General features: G+C 47.3%; 1 protein-coding gene across 1 annotated transcript in view; it reads right to left on the minus strand.

Moving 5' to 3' along the window:
• The window catches only part of STAG2 (stromal antigen 2), a 613131-nt gene that overhangs the window by 319657 nt on the left and 266190 nt on the right, over positions 1-27284 (minus strand). Inside the window, 4 exon segments of the mRNA XM_033944545.1 lie at positions 14523-14602; positions 14691-14789; positions 17698-17821; positions 17933-18006. Coding sequence (XP_033800436.1) covers positions 14523-14602; positions 14691-14789; positions 17698-17821; positions 17933-18006 — 377 coding nt within the window.

The following is a 27284-nucleotide window of genomic DNA, read 5'->3' on the forward strand; positions in this document are numbered from 1 at the left end:
TTGACAAGGACGAGGCAAGAAGGAGCGGAGACCGAACCGTGTCCAGGACCACTCCGATGAATTCCAGAGACTGGGACGGATAGAGGTGGGAGTTGGGGAAGTTCACCTCGAAGCCGAGACTCTGAAGGAGCAAGATTGTCTGATTCGTCGCTCGCAGAACTTCAAGTCACAAAGACGCTTTGATCAACCAGTCGTCGAGGTAGGGAAACACCTGCAGGACCCAGCTATCACAACTAGACATTTCATGAAAACCCTCGGAGAGGCCGCCAGACCAAAGGGAAGAACACAATATTGGAAGTGGAGATCCCCCACCCGGAAAGCACAGTTACTTACCGTAACAGTTGTTATCCAGGGACAGCAGGCAGCTATTCTCACTAATAGGTGACTTGATCCAACGGAGCCCCGATGCGGACGCCTCACAAGCAGTCTTGCTTGAAGAAACTCGAAGTTTTGAGTCGCCCGCACCGTGCATTCGCGAGTGCCTTCCCGCCCAGCATAGGGCGCGTCTCCTCAGTTCAGATAGCTAGCAGAGAAGCCAAACCTGGGGAGGTGGGTGGGACGTGAGAATAGCTGCCTACTGTCCCTGGATAACAACTGTTACGGTAACTGTGCTTTATCCCAGGACAAGCAAGCAGGTATTCTCACTAATGGGTAACCTCCAAGCTAACCAGAATCGGATGGTGGGAACGTTGGCAACTTAGGAGAATAAATTTTGCAATACTGTTTGGCCAAACTGTCCATCCCGTCTGGCGAAAGCATCCAGACAATAATGAGAGGTGAAGGTATGAACCAAGGACCAAGTGGCAGCTTTACAAATCTCCTCAATCGGTGTCGATCTCAGGAAAGCTACAGAAGCTGCCATTGCTCTGACCTTATGGGCTGTGACTTTACTGTAAAGGGGTAATTCAGCCTGGGCATAGCAGAAAGAGATACAAGCCGCCATCCAGTTGGAGATGGTACGCTTAGAGATAGGACGTACCAACTTGTTTGGATCAAAGGAGATGAAAAGTTGAGGAGCAGTTCTGTGCAGTTTGGTGCGTTCCAGAGAGAAAGCCAAAGCACGTTTACAGTCCAGAGTATGCAGAGCTGATTCTCCAGGATGAGAACAAGGCTTTGGAAAAAAACACTGGAAGAATAATGGATTGATTGAGATGAAATTCCGAGACAACTTTAGGAAGGAATTTTGGATGAGTGCGAAGGACCACCTTGTCATGATGGAACACTGTAAAAGGTGGATTCGCAACCAATGCTTGAAGCTCACTAACTCGATGAGCAGAAGTGAGGCCAATGAGAAACACAACTTTCCAAGTGAGATATTTCAGATGAGCCTTGGCAATAGGTTCAAATGAAGGTTTCATAAGCTGAGAAAAAGCAATATTGAGGTCCCATAAGAACATAAGCAGTGCCTCCGCCGGGTCAGACCATAGGTCCATCCCGCCCAGCAGTCCGCTCCCACGGCGGCCCAAACAGGTCACGACCTGTCTGAATCACCAGAAGGGGCTCCCTTGCCACCTTGGTTTCTCATTGAAGTCCTATCTTCCCATCGAAGAATTAACCCTCCGGTCTTGCACATGCACGACCTGGTTGGGTTTCTATACTTATTACCTGGTTAGCTTTCTATACTTGTGTTACATCCCAGCTCCTCCTTCAGTATCCCATGATCCCTTTATCCCTCAGGAATCCGTCCAATCCCTGTTTGAATCCCTGTACCGTACTCTGCCTGATCACTTCCTCCGGTAGCGCATTCCAAGTGTCCACGACCCTTTGGGTGAAAAAAAACTTCCTTGCATTTGTTTTGAACCTATATCCCTTCAGTTTCTCCGAATGCCCCCTCGTACTTGTTGTCCCCTTCAGTCTGAAGAATTTGTCCCTACCACCCTCTCTATGCCCCTCATGATCTTGAAGGTCTCTATCATATCTCCCCTGAGCCTCCTTTTTTCCAGAGAGAAGAGCCCCAGCCTATCCAACCTCTCGGTGTATGGGCAGTGTTCCAGCCCTTTTACCAGTTTCGTTGCTCTCCTTTGGACTCTCTCAAGTACCGCCATGTCCTTCTTGAGGTGCGGCGACCAATACTGAACGCAGTATTCCAGATGTGGACGCACCATCGCTCGATACAATGGCATGATGACTTCCGGCGTCCTGGTTGTTATGCCCCTCTTCATGATGCCCAGCATCCTGTTGGCTTTTTTCGAGGCTGCTGCGCACTGTGCAGATGGCTTCAGTGATGCATCCACCAGCACACCCAAGTCTCTCTCAAGTCTGCTGTCTCCCAACAATGCCCCCCCAATTTGTAGTTGAACAATGGGTTCTTTTACCCTATATGCATGACCTTGCATTTTTCCACGTTAAAGCGCATTTGCCATTTGTTTGCCCAGTCTTCCAGCTTGTCCAGGTCCCTTTGCAAGTCCTCACACTCCTCCCTGGACCTAACTCTGCCACACAGTTTGGTATCGTCTGCAAATTTTATAACCTCGCACTTTGCTTCCTTTTCCAGATCATTGATAAATATGTTGAAGAGTATCGGCCCCAGCACCGATCCCTGTGGCACACCGCTTGTGACTCCCCGCCAGTCAGAATATTGGCCCTTCACTCCGACCCTCTGCAGTCTACCCGACAACCAGTGCTTGATCCATCTGTGCACATCCCCTCCCACCCCATGGTTCCACAGTTTCCTAAGCAGCCTTTCATGTGGCACCTTGTCGAAAGCCTTTTGAAAATCGAGGTAAATGATGTCTATGGGTTCCCCATTGTCCACCCGACTGCTTATTCCCTCAAAGAAGTACAGACGGTTCGTTAGGCACGACCTTCCCTTACAGAATCCGTGCTGGCTTGTTCTCAGTAGGCCATTCCTCTCGATGTGCTTGCAAATGCCGTCCTTGATCATAGCTTCCACCATCTTCCCTATAATTGAAGTCAGGCTCACCGGCCTGTAGTTCCCGGGGTCACCCCTCGATCCCTTCTTGAAGATAGGTGTGACATTCGCCAATTTCCAGTCCTCTGGTACCTCACCAGTTTTCAAGGATAGGTTGCAAACATGCTGGATTGTGCCCTCTATTTCTTATCTTAGTTCCTTCAGAACCCTTGAGTGGATCCCGTCCGGGCCCGGTGATTTACCGCATTTTAACCTGTCTATCTGTTTGAGGACATCCTCCTTACTTACCTTTATGTGCTCCAATTTTTCGGCCTGTTCCCCACTCATGACCTCCTCTGAGTCCGGTATATTAGATGTGTCTTCGCTCGTGAAAACCGACGAGAAGAACGTGTTCAACCTCTCAGCTACCTCTTTATCCTCCTTAATCACTCCCTTCCTATCCCCATCGTCCAACGGCCCCACCTCCTCTCTCGCTGGTCGCTTCCCCTTTACGTAACTGAAGAATGCCTTGAAGTTTTTCGCCTCCCTGGCCAGCCCCTCTTCGTATTCCCCTTTCACTTTTCTAACCTCTCGGTGGCATTCCTTTTGGCATTTCCTGTGTGCCTGGTGATTTTCCTCCGTTGGGTCCTTTTTCCATCTCCGGAAGGATACTTTTTTGTCATTTATTGCCCTCTTTACTTCAGTTGACATCCAAACCGGGTCCTTTGATCGCTTGTTCTTGTAGCCTTTCCTGAAACTGTGGACGTACATTCTTTGTGCTTCCTGCAGGGTGTCCCTGAATAGGGTCCAGACGCTTCCCACAGTCTCCATCCTAAAGATGTTTCTGAGCTTCCTCCCCACCATTTCCCTCATAGCAACATAATTCCCTTTCTTGAAGTTGAGCGCAGTTGTTGCGGTCCTCCTTACTATGGGTGTCCCCCTTTCTAATGTGAATCTGATCGCGTTGTGATCACTGTTGCCTAGTGGCCCTCCCACTTCTACCCCTCTTGCAGGCCCCCCTAATCCGTTTAGGATGAGGTCAAGAGTAGCACCCCCTTGCATCGGTTCTTTGACTAGTTGCTCCATGAAGCAGTCCCTCACAGCTTCTACAAATCCTGTTTCCCTAGTGCAGTTGGAGTGACCCGTACTCCAGTCTATTCCCGGGTAGTTGAAGTCCCCCATCACTGTTACACTTCCAGTCCTGCATTCCTGTCTCAGTTCCGCTTCCAAGTCGTGTCCGACTCCTTCTGGCGTACCAGGTGGGCAATAGTACAGCCCCAGTTTTATGCCTGCACCCTTGTTTCCCAGCAATTTGACCCATAGCGATTCCAGCCCCACTGCCTTCGTTGCCATATCCATCCCGACCGAGTGGATAGAGTCCTTTATATATAGTGCTATGCCTCCCCCCTTCTTGTGGGTCCTGTCCCTCCTGTAGAGCTTGTACCCCGACAGCGCCACATCCCATTGATTTTCCTCTGTCCACCAGGTTTCTGCAATTCCAATTATATCTAGGTCCTCCCCCTTGGCCACGACTTCTAGTTCACCCATCTTGGCCATGAGGCTTCTTGCATTTGCGTATAAGCACCGCAGGTCCCGTAGGTCCCGTTGTTTTTCCTCCACCTCTGCATTTACCTGGGCCGCCTGCCCTTGGATTTCGGGCAGTTCTCCCGTTCCCTGTGCTTCTGCTTTGCCCTCAGCCTTTACCCTCTTAGCTTTCAGCTTCCCCACATTCCCACCACCCCACTTCCCCGCTTTTCCTCTGGGTTTTCTAGCCCTACCGGCCCCCTCCTGAGCTATCATCCCTTGAGTCTCTGTTTGATCCCCCTCGCCTTGTGGTACCTCTATATTGCCCTCAGCTTTCGCCCTCGTGCCACCCAGTCCCCCTGTGTCTCCATGCCCCTTAGTCTTCTCCCAGCAAGCTCCCTTTACCTGATGTTTCCCTCGCTGTCTGATCATAAGATCCTCCGGTCCCTCTGCTTCCTCCCTGCAGTCAGCCCGTTCAGCATCTGTTCTGGATACTGTTGTCCGAAGCGTCAACATCAGATCAGCTGTCGGCTTTCCCCCTCTCCTCAGTTTAAAGCCCTCTCGATCTCTTTCCTCACATCAGCTGCCAGTAGTCTAGTTCCCGCTGTGCTCAGGTGCAGGCCGTCCCACCGGTAGAGCTTGCTCTTTCCCCAGAAGGACGTCCAGTTCCTCACAAAGTGGAAGCCCTCCTCCTGGCACCATCTCCTCAACCATGCATTCACAGCCTGGAGGTCTGCCTGCCTCTTTGCATCTGCTCTCGGTACAGGCAGGATCTCCGAGAATGCTATACTCCGTGTGCTCCGCTTCAGTTTTCGTCCCAGGACCCTGAACTGGTCAGTCAGTGTGGCCATGCTGAAGTTCCTCCGGCTCACATCATTCGTTCCGACGTGGATTATTACCGCAGTCTCCTCTGTCTCTGCTCCGTCCAGGATCCTCTCGATCCTATCAGTGATGTCTCGTGTCTTGGCCCCGGGGAGACAAGTCACTAGCCGGTCCTCCCTTCCTCCAGCTACGTGACTGTCTACCTCTTTCAAGATCGAGTCTCCCACCACAATAGCAGACTTCCCTTTCCTCAGCAACCTCCTCTGCCTCAGGTCCGTGTCCTTGGTGTAGTGCGGTGTCTCTCCCTCGGGGTCCCGGTGAGTCGCGGTCTCCTCCTCTTGCGTGGTTCCTCCGCTAGGTCCTTCCCCGGTGTCGCCTTGTGGATCCTGGGTCTCGTCTGCCGACATCCGTCTGTGCAGCTGCTGGTCCCGTTCCTCCACCTTCCTCGATGAATCTCTCGAGGTCCCTCACCTGGTCCACAATGGGGCCTGCTCCGTCTGTGTTCTGGGTTGACCAGCTCGTCTCCTCTGTGGTGCGCAGTCCCTCCAGTTCCTGGACCCTGACCCTCAATCTGCCGACCTCCATCCTCAGGCTTTCCAGTTCCTGACACCGACTGCATATGTACTCCCGCCTTCCCAAGGGGAGGTAGTCGTACATATTGCACTCTGTGCAGTATACCGGAAAGTACCTCTGGGATCCTGGGTCCTCCATCGCTCTCGTAAAGTGCTGGTGTGCTCCTGCTGATTGGAGCCTGTTATTTTGTTAGCTTCAGAATCCAACTGTCGTCACTGCAGGCGCTTCACAAGCCTTCGTCGGCGCGCCAAATGGCTGAGCGCCGTTGGCGCTGTGCTCTTTTAAATGTTCCCTTTCGGTCAGGGAGAGGGGCGGAGCAGGGCTCCCACGTTGCCTCTCTTCGGGAACAATCTGGATACGCTGTCTCCCGCTGGTGGCCTGAAAGGGGGCCCAGCTGGCTGCTGTGCTCTTTTAAATGTTCCCTTTCGGTCAGGGAGAGGGGCGGAGCAGGGCTCCCACGCTGCCTCTCTTCGGGAACAATCTGGATACGCTGTCTCCCGCTGGTGGCCTGAAAGGGGGCCCAGCTGGCTGCTGTGCTCTTTTAAATGTCCCCTTTCGGTCAGGGAGAGGGGCGGAGCAGGGCTCACACGCTGCCTCTCTTCGGGAACAATCTGGATACGCTGTCTCCCGCTGTCCCAAACAAGTGGAGGCGGTTTGAGAGGAGGATTGACATGGAAAAATCCTTTCATGAATCTGGAAACCACAGGATGAGCAGAGAGAGGTTTCCCTTGAAGTGGCTGATGGGAAGCAGCAATTGCACTCAGATGGACTCGTATCGATGTAGACTTGAGACCAGAATGAGAAAGGTGCAAAAGAAAGTCCAAAACTGAAGACAAGGAGGAATGTTGAGGCTCCTGATGATGAGAAAAACACCAAGTAGAAAATCTAGTCCATTTTTGGTGATAGCATTGTCTAGTAGTAAGCTTCCGTGAAGCTTCCAAAACATCCCCCACAGCTTGCGAAAACTGGAGAGGAGTTACGTTGAGAGGAACCAAGCTGTCAGGTGGAGAGACTGCAGGTTGGGATGAAGCAGAGATCCCTGTGTAAGCAGCGATGGAAACACTGGTAGAAGGAAGGGCTCCCTGCTGCTGAGTTGAAGTAGAAGGGAGTACCAAGGTTGCCTGGGCCACCAAGGAGCAATCAGAATCATGGTGACATGGTCGGACTTCAGCTTCACCAAAGTCTTTTGAATGAGAGGAAATGGAGGAAACGCATTCAGAAAGAGATTCGTCCAGTCCAGAAAAAAAGCATCTGCCTCGAGGCGATGAGGAGTGTAGATCCTGGAGCAGAACTGAGACAGTTTGAAGTTGTGGGAGACTGCAAAGAGGTCTATCTGAGGCGTTCCCCACAGAGAGAAAATGTGATGAAGGGGCGTGGAATGGAGAGTCCACTCGTGAGGCTGCAGAAGACTACTCAAGTGGTCCGCTAAGGCATTGTCCGCCCCCTGAATGTAGACAGCTTTGACGAAGGTGTTGTGGCGAATCGCCCAATCCCAAACTTTCAGAGCTTCCTGACAGAGGGAGGCCGATCCCATGCCCCCTTGCTTGTTGACATAATACATGGCGACTTGGTTGTCCGTGCGAATGAGGACCACACGGTCGTGAAGCAGATGTTGAAAAGCATTGAGAGCATTGAAAATCACCCTGAGTTCCAGGAGATTGATGTGGCACTGGCGGTCCGCACTGGTCCAATAACCTTGAGTGCAGAGACCATGCAGATGAGCCCCCTAAGCGTAAGTCGAAGAGTCGGTCATGAGCACCTTCTGATGGGGGGGCGTGCGGAACAGTAAGCCTCTGGATAGATTGGAAGAGAGCATCCACAAACGAATAAACTGTGTCAGAGCAGGAATGACTTGAATGTGTCGAGTCAGAGGTCGGAAACCTGCGACCATTGAGATGCCAGGGTCCACTGAGGAATTCTGAGGTGAAGTCTGGCAAAAGGAGTCACGTGTACTGTCGAGGCCATATGGCCCAAAAGAACCATCATGAGTCTCGCCGAGATGGCCTGGCAAGAGGACACTGAATGACAAAGACCGAGAAGAGCTTCCAGACATTGTGGAGGGAGGAACGCTCTGAGTTGAATAGTGTCCAGAACAGCTCCGATGAAGGGAAGAGTCTGGGAAGGTTGCAGATGGTTTTGGGAAGTTGATCTCAAACCCCAGACTCTGCAGGAACCAGATAGTGCGCTGAGTCGCCAGGACGATTCCTTGAGACGTGGAATCCTTTATTACATTACATTAGTGATTTCTATTCCGCTTGTGCCTTGCGGTTCTAAGCGGATTACATTAGAAGATGGCTGGTCATTTCCAGGCGATGACAATACAATTCTTTACATTACTTTACAAACTTTGCATACCTAACTTTACATAACTTTTCGTACATAACTTTACCAAACTTTACGTGGAAATTACTTTGCATTACTTTACATTATCTTTATAGTACTTGCATAACTTGCATTAACTTTACATAACTTATCATACATAACTTTACAAAACTTTACGTGGAATTTCTTTGCATTACTTTACATTATCTTTCCAGTACTTGCATAACTTACATTATATTATTTTACATAGCATAACTTTATATTACAGACAAGCAAGAATCTGTTTTAAGTTGTTATATTTGAACGTTATGAGCCAGTTGTCCAGGTATGGAAACACCTGCAGACCATGGTTCCTGAGTGCTGCAGCCACTACAACCAGACACTTGGTGAAGACTCTGGGTGACGATGCCAAGCCGAAAGGGAGCACTCGGTATTGAAGATGAAGATGTCCCACCCGAAATCTGAGGTATTGACGGGAGGCCGGATGGATGGGAATGCGAGTGTAGGCTTCCTTGAGATCCAGAGAGCATAACCAGTCGTTCTGCTCGAGGAGGGGATACAGAGATGCTAGGGTCAGCATGCAAAACTTTTCTTTGACCAGATATTTGTTGAGCACTCTGAGATCCAGAATAGGACGCAGATTGCCCGTCTTCTTCGGAACAAGGAAGTACCGGGAGTAAAAACCCTTGTCCTGTTGAGCCAAAGGAACCGGCTCGACAGCCCGGAGCTTCCTGAAGAAGAAGGGCGGTCTGGGCAGAGGAGGAAGGATACTCTCTTGGAGGATGTTCCAGAGGAACTTGATGGAATTGAAGAGAGTATCTCTCCCTTACGATGGAAAGGACCCAGAGGTCGTTGGTAATGGTCGTCCATCAATGGTAAAAATGATGGAGACGACCTCCGATAGGGGGGAAAACGGGGAAAGGCAGAATGACGGATGTTATGCTCTCCATGAGACAGTCAAAAAGGCTGAGGAGCCTTGGGGACAGCAGATGGTTGAGGCTTTGGCTGCTGTTTCTGCAGATGCTGTCTCTTAACAGGCTGACGGATGGTAGGAGCCTGTTTAGGTGGGAAACGCCACTGGTATATCAAAGGCGGGCGAGATGGACGAGGAGGAGCAGGCTTGGGCTTCGGACGAAGGATAGATTGAAAAGATTTCTCATGGTCCAAGAGCTTCTTGGTTGCCGCCTCAATGGACTCATTGAAGAGGTCGGTACCAGCACATGGGACATTGGCAAGCCTGTCCTGTCGATTGTCCTGAGCCATGCCAGACATCGCATGGCCACCGAGCAAGCCATAGCCCGAGCAGATAATTCAAAGGCATCGTAGGAGGATTGCATCATCTGCAACCTGAGTTGGGACAACGAAGCCAGAACCTCCCGATACTCAAACTGAGCTTGGGAATCCAAATAGGGCATGAACTTGTGAAGGACAGACAGAAAAAATTCAAAATATGTGATGAAATGAAAGTTATAATTAAGAACTCTGGATGTCATCATTGAGTTCTGGTAAATGTGCCTGCCAAACCTGTCCATTGTCTTGCTCTCCCTGCCAGGTGGAACGGTGGCATAAACCTGGGAGGGGTGAGACCGCTTCAATGAGGACTCCACCAAGAGGGTTGGGCGCTATCAAACCCCTTATGGTGAACTGTGCGGTACCTGGCATCCAATTTACCGGGCACTGCAGGGATGGAGTAGGGTGTCTCAAGACAGCGAACAAAGGTCTGATCCAGCAGCTCATGAAGGGGAAGCTTGAGGGACTCAGCAGATGGTTGAGGGAGATGCATCCACTCCAGATACTCTTTGGAAAACTTGGACCCAGTGTCCAGTTGAATGTCCAAATCCGCTGCAATCTGCCGAAGAAAAGAGGAGAAAGACAGCTGGTCAGCCAGAGCAGGGCCTCGAGAAGGACTCGAGGACGTCGAGGCCTCTGGATCCAATGAGGACGGGGATCGAGATGGGGAAAAAGATCCCATCGTGTCCTTGAGCTCCAGCAGAGGAAGAGGCGAAGTAGCCGGTAGAGAATACTCAAGGAAAGGCTGCTTCCGATGAGTCGAGGCATGCCTGGAAGAGTACCTCGAAGAATGTCTCGATCGATGATGTGAGCTGTGTCTAGAAGTAGGCCCCAATGCTCGAGGCGAGTGAGTCTTCGCCGAGGCCCCCAGCGAGTGGATGGGACTGGAAGCGGTGGATCGAAGCAGAGGTGGCTGACTGGAAGCACCTCGAGGCTCCCGCAAAGACTCGAGTCCTTGCATCGAGTGAATCGGTTCCAGTGGAGGCATGGGCAAAGACTCTGCTCCTTGCGATGCATGCATCAATGCCAGACCAGACACTCGCAAAGACTCTGCTCCCTGTAGAGAGTGTGTGTATCGCTGAGGCACTGGAGGCGGCTCGACCTCGCGGGAGGCCTCCGTGTGCCCAGGCTGGATTTGAGAGAGAAGCTTTGGCCCCACGGTAGTAAAGAGCTCGATGAATTGCTTCTCAAGTAAGGTCTGGAACGAAGCCGGCAAGGTGGGATCCGCATCAGCAATGGGACCACCTGCACGGGCTCCTTTGAGGCAGTGTGAGAGTGCTTGGGCTTAGAAGCCTTGGGCACTTTAAGCACCACCGGAGGAATAGGCTGCTGCGCTACCTGACCTGAGGAGACAGAGGAAGGCATCGCAGCCTGCATCGAAGACAGAGCCAGTACAAACGAAGCAGGTTTGATGAGGCTCGGAGCAGAACACGTGGAAGCCTGGGGAGCCTCAGGCGAGGCAGCTGGTGAAGCCCCCTTCGATGACGACAGCTCCATTGAAGACTCCACAGTGAACAACTGCTCCTACAAGAAGCAACGACGTTTGAAAGCACATGCTGTGAGTGTGGAGCAAGGCCGGCACGATTTCGGAAGGTGTTAGGGCCCGAGACACTGAAGACAGCGTCGATGAGGCACTTGGCACACTTTTTAAAACTGGTAATAGGCCGGGACATAGGCCGGAAAAGCTCCGCCGCAAGATCGAAGCCGTGGGGCTGCGGCCATGCGGCCTGCCCGGTCGAACGGATGGAAGAAATTTTTTTTTTTTCCAAAAACAACAAAACACGACGAAAATCAGCGATTAAGAGCAAATTAACCCAAAACCGCGGACTTTAGAAGGCACAAGTGAATGAACTTCATGCAGAATCGAAGACGGACTTCTCAGCTCCGCGGAAAAGTAAGAACTGAGGAGACACGCCCTGCGCTGGGCGGGAAGGCACTCATGTATGCGCGGTGCGGGCGACTCGAAACTTCGAGTTTCTTCAAGCAAGACTGCTTGTGAGCGTCCGCATCAGGGCTCCGATGGATCACGTCACCCACTAGTGAGAATACCTGCCTGCTTGTCCTGGGATAACATCAAGAATCTGTAGAACAAATAAGCATATACTGTAGAAATAGATCACAATGCATACCCAGGGAATCAAAGCTACTTACCTTTAGCAGATGTTCTCCATGAACAGCAAAATAAACATTCTAGAGAGCATAGCCAATCGTTATGAGCCAAGAGGGGATATAGAGTGGCTAGAGACATCATCCGAAATTTCTAAAATAGGTCAAGAGACCTACTGTCTTCTTCGGGACTAGAAAATAGCGGGAGTAAAATCCCCGGTTCTGCTGATCCACAGGAACCTCCTCGATGGCATTGAGGAGGAAAAGGGAATCAATTTCCTGATGAAGGGAGGACTGGTGTGGGTTCAAAGCAGACTTTCTTGGAGGATGATCTGGAGGAATGGTGATAAAATGAAGAGAGTAACCCTCTCAAATGATCTGCAGAACCCAGAGGTCTGATGTGATCAACTCCCAACGATGAAAATAAAGTTTGAGACGACTTCTGATTGGCTGAAGGAGAGGCTGATATAAAGGAATTGCAACTATGCTCTAGAGTAGCTTGAGGTTTCTGAGGGCGTTGTTGCTTCTGTTTCTTCTGTTGTGGCCTGGACGGAGCAGAAGGTTTGGCTGAAAAACGCCTCTGATATGAAGAGGAGGGCTTGAATAGTCTTGCTTTGGAAAGCTTGGATTTAGTTTAAGTAAAGCATCTCAATACTTTTCGTGGGCCTTGAAAAGCATTCTCCACTGATTCTCCAAAAAGTTCATCTCCCAGACAAGGGATGTTGGCCAACTCTGAGTCAGGCTAATCTCCTCATGGCCATAAACATAGAAGAAGCCCTACTCAAAGGCGCCATAAGCAACCTGAACCATGTACCATCTTAACTGGGTAAGGGTGCGAACAATGTGCCGGAATTCTTTTCTCGATGAGATGGAAGATATTTTTGAAAAGCAGGCAATTACTTAACCAGATGTTTCAGGTAGTATGTGAAATAGAAGTTGTAATTAATGACTCAATTTACCAACATGGAGTTTTGGTAAAGATGTCTACCAAACCTGTCCATAGTACGTCCCTCTCGATCTGGCAGGACCGAGGCATAAACTTTGAATGGGGTAGACTTTTTCAATGTGGACTCCACCACCAAAGACTGATGAGACAGTTGAGGTTTGTCAAAACCTCAACTGGGAATAATCCTGTAGAGGGAGTCTAGTTTCCCGGGAGCAACAGGAACAGAGAGAGGAGATTCCCAATTTTTATACAGGGTTTCTCTCAGGATTCCATGCAAAGGAAGTGTGATAAGGTCCTTAGGAGGTTGATCATAATCCATAGTTTTCAAAATATTCAGCACTATATTTGAGTTTGCCTCTAGCTTAATAGACAGATCCTTATCCAACTGTCTAATGAAGTGAGTGAAGGGAGGTCTCTCCGTAGGGGATGCCTCTCTAGGAGGAGTCTTAGATGGAGATTGTGGCTCAGGAGAGTGATAAGCCTCTGTGGTCGAATGAGAAACATCAACGTTGGAATTCATTTGTAGATCATAGTCAATAAGCAGTGATAGAGATCAATGCTGCCGCTTGGAACGGTGTCAGACCGATCAGGAAGGTGATACAGGATGTTTACGTTTCTCTGGACATTTAGAAGAAACATGCTTTGACTTGCAAGAACACTTGCTAGACTGAAAACATTGAGGCGGAGAAGAAAAATGGTGCTTCGACGAACTGGAATGGTGTCTGGAGGCACGATGCTTTGATGTATGGCTGGATAATGACCGGTGTCGAGAACCAGGATGATGCATCGATGAAGCAGTTGCAGTATCAGCAACCCATGTGGTGTGGCGCTCAGGCTGGGCTGGTCCCGGAGGAGTCGGTGTTGAGGTAATAAGCTGAACCATATCCCCATACTCCACACTCCACCCCATACTCTCTTTGAACATAAGCACCAGTACCTGTGGCTTTGTCGCCAGTACCAATGGTGCCGCGGCTTGTTCTAGAGAGGATGACTCAGATGACGATGCACCTCTCTATTTGGAAATGAGTCGCATACGGGGTCTTCACTTGGTTGGCATGATTGAGCTCGATGGCATAATGACCTGCTGGTGGCTTTTTAGCTGGATTACCAGAAGGAGCAATGACCTGCGACACCAGAGTCAATGTTGTTGCATTGGACGACGTCAGTTGCTTCGACATAGATGTATGCGATGCATCAGCTCCCTCCATGCTGACACTGAACAACTTCTCATGCTGTAGAATGTGGCTCTTAATGGTGCATTTTTGAAGAGTGGAAAAATGTGCGAAGGACTCGATGTGATGTTCCGGATCAAGACACTGTATACACCAGTTGGTGGGGGGAGGGGTCGGTGATGGTAATTGTCCTTTGGCACCTGCTGCACTTTTTAAACCCCTTTGACGGGCGGGACATAGACAGGAAAACTGCCTCAACCAAACTGAACTCTATGGCTGAGGTGAGAACGAGGTCTTGAAACCAGAATGCCCGAAGGCGAGAAATATAGAAGAAAAAATTGTCTTGAGTTCCCCCTTTTAAAAAAAAAAATGAAAGAAAACTAAAGAAAATTAAACACACGAACAGGAAGGAAGGATTGAAAAACAAATAAACATTCAAGAGCACAACTTCTTAGCGCCACAGAAAACTAAGAACTGAGGAGCTGCCTGCCTCTGTCAGGCAGGAAGACACTCGCACATGCGCAGTGCAGTCAGTCACGAACTTTCTAAAGTGCTGATGCACTTTTGCAGCTGTCCGTACCAGGACTCCGTGGATGACATCACCCTTATGTAAGAATAGGCTGCTTGCTTGTCCTTTATATTCTTTATGCTTTTGTTTACTTAGCCATTATTTTTATTCTATGAGAAAAAATTTCAAATATCAAGTAAAAATATTATTTTTATTCTATGAGGAAAAATTTCAAATATCAAGTAAAAATATATTACCTAGAATATAGTCCAAAACACTTTAAATAAATGGTGATTCACTCTTTCCCCCCTCCCTAGAAACTAGAAGACCAGCCTGGCTTCATCATATATCCAATCAATTCTATTAAACCTAATTTTATTACAACATGAGAATACAATAGACACTTACTGTAAAACCAGCGTGAGTAGTTTTATTGCTTGCACCGCAACATCATATTCTTTATCAAGAGTCATAGATACAATTCTATCCTGCAATGATAAATAAAATGGTCAAAACCAAAATAAATGCATAAAACTGCAATATACATTTAAACATTTTATTAAATAATACACTAACCTTAAAGCGACTGGTGAAAAGTTCCAGTTTTGAATTTAGATCTCTATTATAATAAAGCCCTTGCAAAGCTGTAAGACATTTTAGTCTAACTTCTCCTTGCTAAAATCAAACAGAAAAAATACAAATGATTAAAACATTATCCCAGAAAAAAACCCAAGAAATATTAAACACATAATATTCCAAAATGCTACTAGACCAAATTCTCTAGTAGAAATGGCATTACAGTAATTCTTCTGCAAGTACTGCTCAGTCTCTGCCTTTTCTTCCAAAGGCAAAACACACAATCAGAATTGGATTGGTATTAATTCAGATGTAACTTTAAACTATTTTACTATACATTATTTTACAGGATTAGCCTGCTACATTTTGCCTCTTTGGAGTAGTGCTGCCCGATTCAGGGGAAAAAAATTTGATTCGATTTGATTCAGCCTATGAATTGGTTTTTCGATTCGATTCAATTTTCCTGCCCAATTGGGTGTTTTTTGTTTTTCAAACATCCTGATGGGTTTATTTTACAGCCTCTTCACCCCCTTTGCCTTCTCCTAACCACACTGGCGCTGTGGTGTAACCAAAATAAACAAACAAAAAAGACTTTTCCTCTCTCTGTTAAATCCTAGTTCACGTTTGCGGTCTAACACCAGCTCTGGCAGGATACACATTTCAAATCTGACATATTGTAATCACAAAACTGAAAATGAAATTAGTTTTTCTACCTTTTGTTGTCTGGTTATTATTCAAATTTTGTTGGTCTCAGGCTCTGGTTGACTTCTGATAACTTGCTTGCCAGGGTCTCCTTCTTTCTCCCTGCTAACCATCCATCTCTGTCCTCCCCTTCCGTTTTCTCTTCCCTCCACAGGAGGTTTGGCATCTTTCTTTTTTTCGTCTCCCTCCACAGATCCACCTTTTCTTAATTACCCTTTCATCCAGCATCTCTCCTTCCTTCCCCACCACCCCAGGGATCACGAACTCTCCCTTTCTTTTCCCAACTACCCTCCTATCCAGTATCTCTATCCCCCCTCCACACCATCCCTTGTGTCCAACTTCTCTCCCTTTCTGTTCCTTCCCTCCCTAAATCCCATTGTCCATCATCTCTCTCCCTCTCCTCTATTTTTAGACCCATTATTTCTTCCCCCCCAAAGTCCGGTTTATGCACATCTCTTTGAACCCCCCCCCTTCCCTCCCTCCATGTACTTCTATAACAGGGCCCCCCTCCCCTGAAGGTCTGTCCCCCCTTGAAGGTTTGTCCCCCCTGAAGGCCTGCACCCTACCCCTAAAGGCCTGTGCCACCATCTCTGAAGGCCTGTTTCCCTCTTGAAGGCTTGTTCCCCCCTTAAAGGCCTGCCTATCCCCCCTGAAGGCCTGCCTATCCCTCCTGAAGGCCTATTCCCCCCTTGAAGTCCTATCCCATCCCTGAAGACCTGCCTGTCCCCCCCCTTTGTAGGCCTGCCTCCCCCCTTTTGAAGGCTTGTCCCCCCCCTTGAAGGCCTATCCCCCACCTTGAAGGCCTATCCCACCCCTGAAGGCCTGCCTGTCCCCCCCTTGAAGGCCTATTCCCCCCTTGAAGTCCTATCCCATCCCTGAAGACCTGCCTGTCCCCCCCCTTTTGTAGGCCTGCCTCCCCCCCTTGAAGGCCTATCCCCCACCTTGAAGGCCTATCCCACCCCTGAAGGCCTGCCTGTCCCCCCTAAAGGCCTGTCCCCCCCCCCTGAAGACCTGTCCCCCCACTTTGAAGGCCTGCCTCCCCCCCTTGAAGATCTGTACCCCCCCTTTGAAGGCCTGCCTCCCCCTTGAAGGACTGCACCCCACCCCTAAAGGCCTGTGCCACCATCTCTGAAGGCCTGTTTCCCCTTCGAAGGCTTGTTCCCCCCCTTAAAGGTCTGCATCCCACCCCTGAAGGCCTGCCTGTCCCCCCTTGAAGACCTGTCCCCCCCTTGAAGGCTTGTCCCCCCTTGAAGGCCTATACCACCCCTGAAGACCTGCCTGTCCCCCCTAAAGGACTGTCCCCCCCTTTTGAAGGCCTGCCTCCCCCCCTTGAAGGCCTATCCCACTCCTGAAGGCCTGCCTGTCTCCCCTAAAGGCCTTCCCCCCTTGAAGGCCTATCCCCCCCTTGAAAGCCTATCCCACCCCTGAAGGCCTGTCCCCCCCCTTTGAAGGCCTGCCCCCCCTTTGAAGGCCTATCCCACCCCTGAAGGCCTGCCTGCCCTTGAAGACCTATCCCCCCCCCTTGAAGATCTATCCTACCCCTGAAGGCCTGCCTGTCCCCCCTAAAGGCCTGTCCCCCCTTTGAAGGCCTATCCCACCCCTGAAGGCCTGCCTGTCCCCCCCCCCCTTTGAAGGCCTGTCTGCCTGTTCCACCCCGAAGGACTGCTCACTTCCCCTCCCCCCCCCAAGAAGGCCTGTATGTTCCCCCTGGCCTCCCCGCACTGTTTACCTTCCAGGAACAATCTGCAAAGAAGATTGCGGTGCTAGCGATCTTAGTACCGTTTCGGAGATGTTTCCTCTGTCGCGGTCCCGCCCCTCCTCTGACGTCAGAGGAGGGGCGGGACCACGACGGAGGAAACAGCTCCGAAGCATTACTAAGATCACTAGCACCGCAATCTTGTTTGTAGGCTGTTCCTGGAAGGTAAACAGTGCGGGGAGGCCAGGGGGGAAAGCGGAAGGACAGGGGGGTGGAAGCCAGACGCCGGTGGGGGGGGGGAGCCGATAGCAGCACTTCCCGACTGACCCTCCCCCCTCACCCTCTAAAGCAGGTGCGGCAGCTGCCACTTCTGCTTTAGGGGGTGAGGGGAGAGGGTTAGGCGAATCTGATTTTTTTGTTTTGTTTTGAACCAATTCGAATCGTGAATCGGGCAGCACTACTTTGGAGTACATAAATATATGAATGTAATAACCAGATTTTATCACTCGAAAATAAAATGAAAAAATATGCATTACTGTTAATACAAACTCATGAGAAGGACTGATCAAGTTAAAGTGCATATACATCTGTATACTTCATATGGCTTACCTTATCATGCATGGTCCAACCAACATACTTTAAATAACTGTCATTAAGGAAAGCATCACTATACATCTTCATCCATACACCAATTTCTTCAATACAAATAGCACGAATTTCTGCTATTGCATCACTTGAAGAGTAAAAATAAAAAGTAAATAGATTTGTAAGTAAACCATGGCAAATTAAAAATGCTATATATTGCATAAGAAAAAAAGGTGTGTGTGTAAGTTTACAAACTTACCGATATCTATGTACAAAAACACCCTTAAATATGGCATTCATCATATTTTCTATTTCATCTTGATTTTCTTGAAGCTAAAAAAGGTAATAAAGAAAATATAATGACTTAGTATAAGACTGTCTGCAAGAGGATCAGTTTTTAAGATACTGGGTGATTTTGCAACCTTATACAGTTTGTTGCTTAACATTTTGCTAGCATTTTTATTTTGAGAAATCAAGTTTTGCAGTTTCTAAAAAAATTCAGAATATACAAAATCTACTACTTATTCTCCCTCACATTAATGAAGTACTCTAAAAGGGAGTGGAAAACATTGCAATAGAGTGTTTTGTGTGTTAGGTGCCATCAACTTGGGTTCAAGTTCCAGCGACTTGATAAATTACAGATTCAAAAAGAAGTCTGCTTTGTGCTAATCCAACAAGTCCTCCAGTGTCATCCCCATAGTTGTCTTCAACGTATCCAGTCATCTAGTCGCAGGACACCCTCTTCACCCATTTCCTTCAATCTTCCCAAACATGATATATTTTTCCAATGATCTCTCCCTTCAAACGGTGTGACCAAAATAAGACAGTTGTAACATCATTATGTGGGCTTCAAGTGACATAGTCAGTTTGATTGCTCCCAAAATCAATTTATTAGCTCTTCTGGCATTCTACAGCATGCATAAAATCCTTCTCCAACACCAAAGTTCAAATGAATCAATCTTCATTCTGTCTTGCTTCCAGTAATGTCCAACTTTCGCATCCATAATTAACCACCAAGAAAATAAGTGTGTGGACAAATCTGATCTTCGTTTTAAGTGTTATTTCCTTACCTTTAAATACTTTGTCAAGGGCCTTCATTATAAACCAAATGCCATTCTATGACATATTTCTTCACAGATGGTTGCTTCTTTGTTTAGGAAGGAACCCAAAAGATTAAAACTCTCTATAACTTCTATTCTATCACATTCAAGTTCAAAATCTTCATCATTTTCTGTGTTCAAGATTTTTGTTTTATTCCATTTCATCTAATTCCATTTTATGACTTTCAGCTTTGACTTTCCTCAGTACATACAACATATCTTCTTTATTGATGGAGAATGAGTGTTGTCATCTGCATAATGCAGGTTGTTTATGTCTTGACCATCAACTTTGAAACAGATACACTTCTTCCAAATTTGCTTTTCTGAAAATGGCTTCACCATAAAGGTTAAACAGGTAAGGCGAGAAGATGCATCCTTGTCTGATAGCACAGTTTATTGGAAACTAATCAGTATTGCCATATTCAAGTTTCTTTATTTTTGATATACCGTTTATCATACAAGTATCTAAACGGTTTACAATAATATGTAGTAAAAATTAAAAGAAGAATAAAAACTTATCTAAACTAAAAAAAAATAAAGGGGGGAGACATTTACGCAGCTTCTTGATTTTCAAAGAGGCTCTTTATAAGCAAAATTACATATTTTTGGTATTCCTATTTGTACTAGAGTTCTCCATAATTTACCATGATCCACACAATCAAAAGCTTTACTATAATCAATGAAGCAAACAAACAGGCTTTTGATATTCTCTACTCTTCTCCAGTTTCCATCTAATATTGGCAATATCCTCTCTGGTTCCAAAGATATTACTGCAATACAGTAGAATTTTGATTATCCAATCTTAGCTAATCCAAACATCCAGCTTATCTGACAGACCTCTGATCACATCATTGCATCTCTTTTATACTTTCCTGGCATCCAATTCAGCAGAAGGATAGCACCTACCTCTATTTGGCTTTGCAATACTTGAAATACACATTTTTCTAGGCAAATTCAATGTCCATTTTATCCAACTTGTCAGTCCTGTTTAATGTCCGAAAAGGAAAGAATAGGTTCTTACCTTGGTAATCTTCTTTCTAGTAGATAGATACTCTATTCCTGAACCTATTGGTAGTCAATCCCTTCTCAATAGAATTCTTATAGGGAGCTTCATTAGCATTGTTTTGCTCTACCACCCATTCCCTCTGAGCTATCCTCCAATTCCTCAGTTCGTACCAAAGCAGATGGTCAGCTCTGGAGAGGCAACAGAATGGGGAGGAGTACAGGGACTCTTCCCAAGAAACATGTCTGTTCTGCTCATGTCATTAACATATAACAGATAAACAAAATTTAACCATTTGCAATACATAACATGGTGAAAACAAACAAAATGCCAACCTGAGAACAACCTGCACTAAAAGTGTAGGAGATTATAGAGATTCGACCTATATTCTTCAACAAGGCAATCACATCTACTATCCCTATCAAGTCTGGACAAAGGAAACAAACAAGATGTCAGGATTTCCCGGCAGGCAAATGAACATCTGACAGGGCAGGCTTCAGGAATGGAGTGTCTACTAGAAAGAAGATTACTGGGGTAAAAATTTCATCTTTCCTTCTAGTGTAACAAGACACTCCATTCCTGAACCTGAGGGACATATCACAGAAGTCCCACAAATTTAGAGTAGGACAGATGAGACTGCTTTAAAAACTGAAGATTTGAATGTGGAGTCCTGATTGGCCAAATTATCCACTCTCAGGGCAGGATTAATTCGTCGAGGGCCCCTAGGCACACAAGTATACTGTGCCACCTGCCCCGCCCCACCATGCACCCAGGCGGAAACAGGAAGCTGCGTCAGAGGGAAGCTTTGGGCAAGCAGCACCGCTTACACAGTTACAGTTCCCGTTCTTACCCGTGTTGCTTGCTTGTCTTACTTTCCGTCGATAGGGGGGCTGCGCTGCTGATTGGGGTGGGACCCGCGTTGCCAATCGATGCTGGAGGGGCCCATCGCCGTTTGGAAAAAACAATGTTGATGCCCTCCTTCATCGGGCCCCCCTGACCATTTCGGGCCCTAGGCATGTGCTTACTTGGCCTATTGGTTAATAATAATTTTATTCTTATATACTGCCAAAGCCATAGTAGTTCGAGGCGGTTTACAATAAGAGGAGCTGGACAATCAGCAAAGATAGATACAAAGTAAGGTTTTAAAGTACATGAAGCAGATACAGGGTTAAGAGGGCTGGAACAAAACATAGAAACATAAAAAATGACGGCAGAAAAGGGCCACGGCCCATCTAATCTGCCCACACTAATGGCCCACACCCTAACTATCTCCATGAAGACATCCCACATGCCAATCCCATCTTTTCTTAAAATCTGGCACGCTGCTGGCCTCAATTACCTGTTGTGGAAGATTATTCCAGCGGTCAATCACCCTTTCGGTGAAGAAATATTTTCTGGTGTCGCCATGAAATTTCCCACCCCTGATTTTCAATGGATGCCCTCTTGTTGCCATGGGTCCTTTAAGGAAAAAGAGATCCTCTTCCACCTCGATATGGCCCATGACATATTTGAACGTCTCAATCATGCCTCCCCTCTCTCTGCGTTCGAGTGAATACAGCTGCAACTTACCCAGTCGTTCCTCATACAGGAGATCCTTGAGTCCTGAGACCATCCTGGTGGCCATTCGCTGAACCGACTCAACTCTCCGCACATCTTTTTGATAATGCGGCCTCCAGAATTGTACACAGTATTCCAGATGGGGGTCTCACCATGGATCTGTACAACGGCATTATGACCTCGGGCTTACGGCTGATGAAACTTCTACGGATACAGCCCATGATTTGTCTAGCCCTGGATGAAGCTTTCTCCACTTGATTGGCAGTCTTCATGTCTTCGCTAATGATCACCCCCAAGTCACGTTCTACTTCAGTCCTTGCTAGGATTTCACCATTTAGGGTGTAAGTCCTGCATGGATTTTTGCAGCCAAGGTGCATGACCTTGCATTTTTTGGCATTGAAACTTAGTTGCCAAGTCTTTGACCAATGCTCCAGCAGGAGTAGGTCCTGCGTCATACTGTCGGGCATTGAGCTTTTGTTGGGCACTGTGCTTTCATTTGTTGTGCGGTTGCCTACTATGTTGTATAGTTTGGCGTCATCGGCGAATAATGTAATTTTACCTCAAAGCCCCTCAGCCAAGTCTCTTACGAAGATGTTAAATAGGATCGGGCCAAGACCGAGCCCTGCGGCACTCCGCTGATCACCTCCGTCATATCGGAGAGGGTACCGTTTACCACTACCCTCTGAAGTCTACCTCTAAGCCAGTCCCTAACCCATGGGGTTAATGTTTCACCCAGTCCCATCAAACCCATCTTGCTCAATAACCTGCGGTGTGGGACGCTATCAAACGCTTTGCTGAAGTCCAAGTACACGACGTCCAGGGACTCCCCTATATCCAGCTTTCTTGTTACCCAGTCAAAGAAGCTGATCAGATTTGATTGGCAGGACCTTCCCTTCGTAAAACCATGTTGATGGGGATCTCGTAGATTCTCCTCGTTCAGGATCGTATCCAGTTGGCGTTTGATTAGTTTCCATAAGTTTACTCACTATCGATGTGAGACGCACTGGTCTATAATTCTCAGCCTCCGTCCTGCATCCCTTTTTGTGGAGTAGAATGACGTTAGCTATTTTCCAATCCAACGGGACTCTTCCTGTACTTAGGGAAAGATTGAAGAGCACGGATAACGGTTCCGCCAGGATGTCACTCAACTCCCTGAGCACCCTGGGGTGTAGTTTGTCCGGTCTCATAGCTTTGTTCACCTTGAGTCTTGATAGCTCCTCGTAGACACTGCTGGGCGTAAACTCGAAATTTTGAAACGGGTCTTCCGAGTTTTCCCTCGTCGGCAGCTGAGGGCCGGATCCCGGCGCCTCGCAAGTGAAGACCGAGCAGAAGTATTCATTTAAAAGTTTGGGTTTGTCAGAGTCCGATTCTACATAGTTCCCGTCGGGTTTCCTAAGGCGTACTTTCCCATCTATGTTTCTTTTTCTGTCACTAATATACCGGAAGAAGGATTTATCGCCCTTCTTGATGTTCTTCGCAAGGTTCTCCTCCATTCTTTCGAAGTTTGTGCCCTTAAAGTTGAGGACCTTGGTTGATGTGCTTTACTTAGTGAAACCTTTCCTGAGGTTGAACCATATCATGTTGTGGTCACTAGAGGCCAACGTATCACCTACCGAGACCTCTATGACACTTTCTCCGTTGGTGAGTATTAGGTCTAGTATCGCCCGATCCTTAGTGGGCTCTAATACCATTTGTCTGAGTCTCACTCCCTTTATAGAGGTTAATAGCTTCCTGCTGTTGCTGGACGCAGCTGAAAGTTTGTTCCAATCCACATCAAGCATATTGAAGTCTCCTAAAAATACTGTGTCTCCACGCAAAGTGATATTCTCAATGTCTTTGACTTATTCTATATCCATGTCCTCCTGTTGTCTTGGAGGTCTGTATACTACACCAAGATACAGGCATTTGTCCTTCCCCCTAGCCAAACTCACCTAGAGGGATTCCCCGGTGTACTTGACATCTGCGATTTTGGTAACTTTGATGTCCTCTTTAGTGTATAGTGCTATCCCTCCTCCCATTTTGCCCTCTCTGTCCCGCCGAAGTAAGTTGTATCCCAGTATAATCATATCCCACCCATGGGAGTCCGTGAACCAAGTCTCGGATATCGCCACCACATCTAGGTCGGCGTTCCTCATTTCCGTCTCTAATTCCAAAATCTTATTGCCCAAACTGTGGTATTAACGTACATAGCCCTCCATACCTTATGTTTGCTATGTCTCTACAATCAGCGAGAATAGGCGCACTGGACAGTCATCGATACATGTAGGCAGAGAACAGAGCAGGAATGAGAGATCGTGGTAAAATCATAGGGCAATGGGAGGATTTAGGTTACAAATCGGTTGAACAAGTTGTTTTTACTAGTTTTCTAAAACTTAGATAGGATGAAGAGTGCGTTATTAAGTTGCTCAGCCAGTTGTTCATTTGGCCTGCTTGGAAAGCAAGTGTTCTGTCTAGGTATCTTCTGTTTTGGCAGGCCTTTATTGATGGATGGGTGAACATGTGGACTCTGCGTGTAGGCCTGCTGGGGCAGTCCAAGTTCAAATGTGCGACCAGGTTAATCCTGCTCTGTCCACTCTACTATTACTTATCACTTATATAGCACTGAAAGGTGTATGCAACGCTGTACATTTTGATATTTATAGACGAGCTCTGTTTGGAAGAGCTTACAAACTAACTTGGACAGACAGACATGACATAGAGGGTAGGGAATGCAGAACCCAAGGTGAGAAGAGTTAGGAGTCAAAAGCACTTTCAAAGAGGTGGGCTTTTAAAAGGGCCTTGAACACTGCTAGAGACGGAGCCCACCTTAGGGATTTGGGCAGCTTGTTCCAGGCATATGGTGCACTCTGTAAAACTTCATGAAGGTATGAAAAGAAGACCACGTGGCAGCTCTACAGATTTATTTTGGGAACACTACCGAAGATTCCGTCCATGAAGAAGCTACATATCTAGTAGTGTGTGCCTAAATGGATATAGGCAGATGTTTTCTCACTTCCGATATAGGCTGAAGAAATGGCCATATGGATCCATCTGGAAATAGTCACTTTCAAGGCTGGTTGACCTTTATGGGCAGCCCCTATCAATACAGATGATCCAACAATTGAAATTTGTTCATAATCTCTAAATACTGCAGTAAGAATCTGCGCACATCCAACAATTTCAATGTCTGATCACTCTTTATCAATCCCAAAGAAGTGAAGGCAGGCATGTGTACTTCTTGGTTGATGTGGAAGCTGGAAACCATTTTTGCTAAGAAAGATGGGACTTTGCATAAAACCACACCTGACCGAAATTCTGAGGAAGGGAGTTCTGCATGACAAAGCCTGCAGTTCTGACACTCGTCCGGCTGAGGCAATTGTCACCAAAAACACCATCTTGATGGTGAGGTCCAGTTTGGTGCTAGTAAAATCATCAGCCCCTGGTGGTCCTTGATCTTGCGCTGAAGTCTGTCTATCATGGGACACAGAGAAAAGGAATAAAGAAGACCTGCCGTTGGCCAGAGTTGCACCAGGGCTTCACTCTCTGGCTTTTATCTTTGACTGAAGAACCAAGCTGCCTTCTTGTTGACTGTCAATGCCATCAGATCGAATGCTGGGTGCCTACACCAATTCACACAGCAAGTGAAAACTTCCTGAGATAGTGACTACTCCCCGGGATCCAGGGTCTTCAGACTGAGGAAATCTGCTTGCACATTGTCTACTTCTGACACACGTATTGCCACGAGTGCTATAAGATGGGCATCTGCCCCTCTAAACTGCATCTGGGCTTCCAAGCACAGAGCATCACGCTTGGTGCCATCCTGGGAATTGGCATAGGCTACTGCCATTACATTGTTCGAGAAATCCTATACCAGTTTGCTCTGCAGCACGCTCATGAATGGGTTTTTCTGAGCCCAGATCAGGGGTAGGCTCCTCTTCAACCCGGAAGGGAAAGCCCTGCAGGCACAGAGAGTGCTAGCTCTCCTCAAGATTGGTGTTAACTCTTGGAGGAGCAGCAGGAGAGAAGTTGTTGGGAGAGAGTGGTCTAAACTTTTTTTTTATTATTATTTAATTATTTTTTTTAATGGTCTAATCTAATCTTCAATTTATATACCGGATCATTTCCCTAAGGAGCTCAATTTGGTTTACAGTTCATTAAAAAGTAGATAACATACTAATAGGCCATATAGAAAGGATACTGATATCGGCACCCTGCGAAGTAGCTACAGAAACTTTAAAAATCTGGAGAGAAGATATACAATTTGGTGAAGCCTCCAGTAGTCAGTTTGGATGTGCTATGGAAAGCTGTCGAAATCATGGACTCCAACATGAAGAAAGCTGTAACTACATGACTGTGTGTCTATCAACTCCAGGTAAACTGCTGAGACAACATGGTAAGAGTATCCATAAACAAGAAGAACAGATTAATCAAATTAGAACTTTAGGAAACTGAATTTATTAAGAAGTCTGTTATCCAGAAAAAATTAGAATTTATGGAGAATAAACAAAGGAGAAATAATTTGAGAACTTTAAATTTTCCAAAATCCCCAATTGTATCAGCTGTTGAAATGGTAAGGAGATATATGAGAGAGATATTATTAATTTCTTCCAGTATTGAGGGCTCAATATTTCTCTACTAGGAATGAGATCCACCATTGGTTCAGGCATCCCTCCCGAAGCCGATGATTTATCTGTCCCATAGCACAATGTTACTTTGGAGATGGTTGTCTGCAGCAGTTGCCATGGGTTCGGCCCTCAGCTACAGACAAGAGTTGGCTCAGTTGACCCGTTTAGTAACTTTGAGTTTACGCCCAGCAGTGTCTATGGTGAGCTGTCAAAGCTCAAGGTTAACAAAGCAATGGGGCCGGACAACCTGCATCCCAGGGTGCTAAGGGAGCTGAGTGATGTCTTGGCGGAGCCACTGTCCGTGCTCTTCAACCTCTCCCTTAGTACAGGCAGCGTCCCGTTGGACTGGAGGACGGCTAACGTCATTCCACTCCACAAGAAAGGCTCAAAGATGGAGACAGCAAACTACAGACCAGTGAGTCTAACATCGATAGTGAGCAAACTAATAGAAACTCTAATCAAACGCCAGTTGGATAAGATACTGGATGAGGAGAATCTACGGGATCCCCGACAACATGGATTTACTAAAGGGAGATCATGCCAATCCAACCTGATCAGCTTCTTTGATTGGGTGACGGGGAAGCTGGATATTGGGGAGTCCTTGTACATCGTGTACCTGGACTTTAGCAAAGCATTCGATAGCGTACCACACCGCAGGTTGCTGAGCAAGATGAGTTCTATAGGATTAGGCGACACATTGACGCAATGGGTTGGGAACTGGCTTGGAGGTAGGCTTCAAAGGGTGGTGGTGAATGGCACCCCCTCCGAAATGACGGAGGTGATCAGTGGAGTGCCACAGGGCTCAGTCTTGGGCCCAATCCTATTCAACATCTTTATAAGAGACTTGACAGAAGGGCTTCGAGGTAAAATAACATTATTCGCCGATGACGCCAAACTAAGTAATGTAGTGGGCAAATGCACAACAGACGAAGATTCAATGCCCGACAACATGATGCACGACCTACTCCTACTGGAGCAATGGTCTAGAACATGGCAACTCAACTTCAATGCCAAAAAATGCAAAGTTATGCACCTGGGCAGCCAAAATCCATGCAAGTCTTATACCCTTAATGGCGAGATCCTAGCAAAAACGGTAGCAGAATGAGACTTGGGGGTAATCGTCAGTGAGGACATGAAGTCTGCCAATTAAGTGGAACAGGCTTCGTCCAAGGCAAGACAAATCATGGGCTGCATACGAAGGGGTTTCGTCAGTCGTAAGGCGGAAGTCATTATGCCATTGTATAGATCCATGGTGAGGCCCCACCTGGAATACTGTGTGCAATTCTGGAGGCCGCATTATCGCAAGGATGTGCTGAGACTGGAGTCGGTGCAGAGAATGGCCACCCG

The sequence above is a fragment of the Geotrypetes seraphini genome, chromosome 5, assembly GCF_902459505.1.
Source record: "Geotrypetes seraphini chromosome 5, aGeoSer1.1, whole genome shotgun sequence".
NCBI lineage: Eukaryota > Metazoa > Chordata > Amphibia > Gymnophiona > Dermophiidae > Geotrypetes > Geotrypetes seraphini.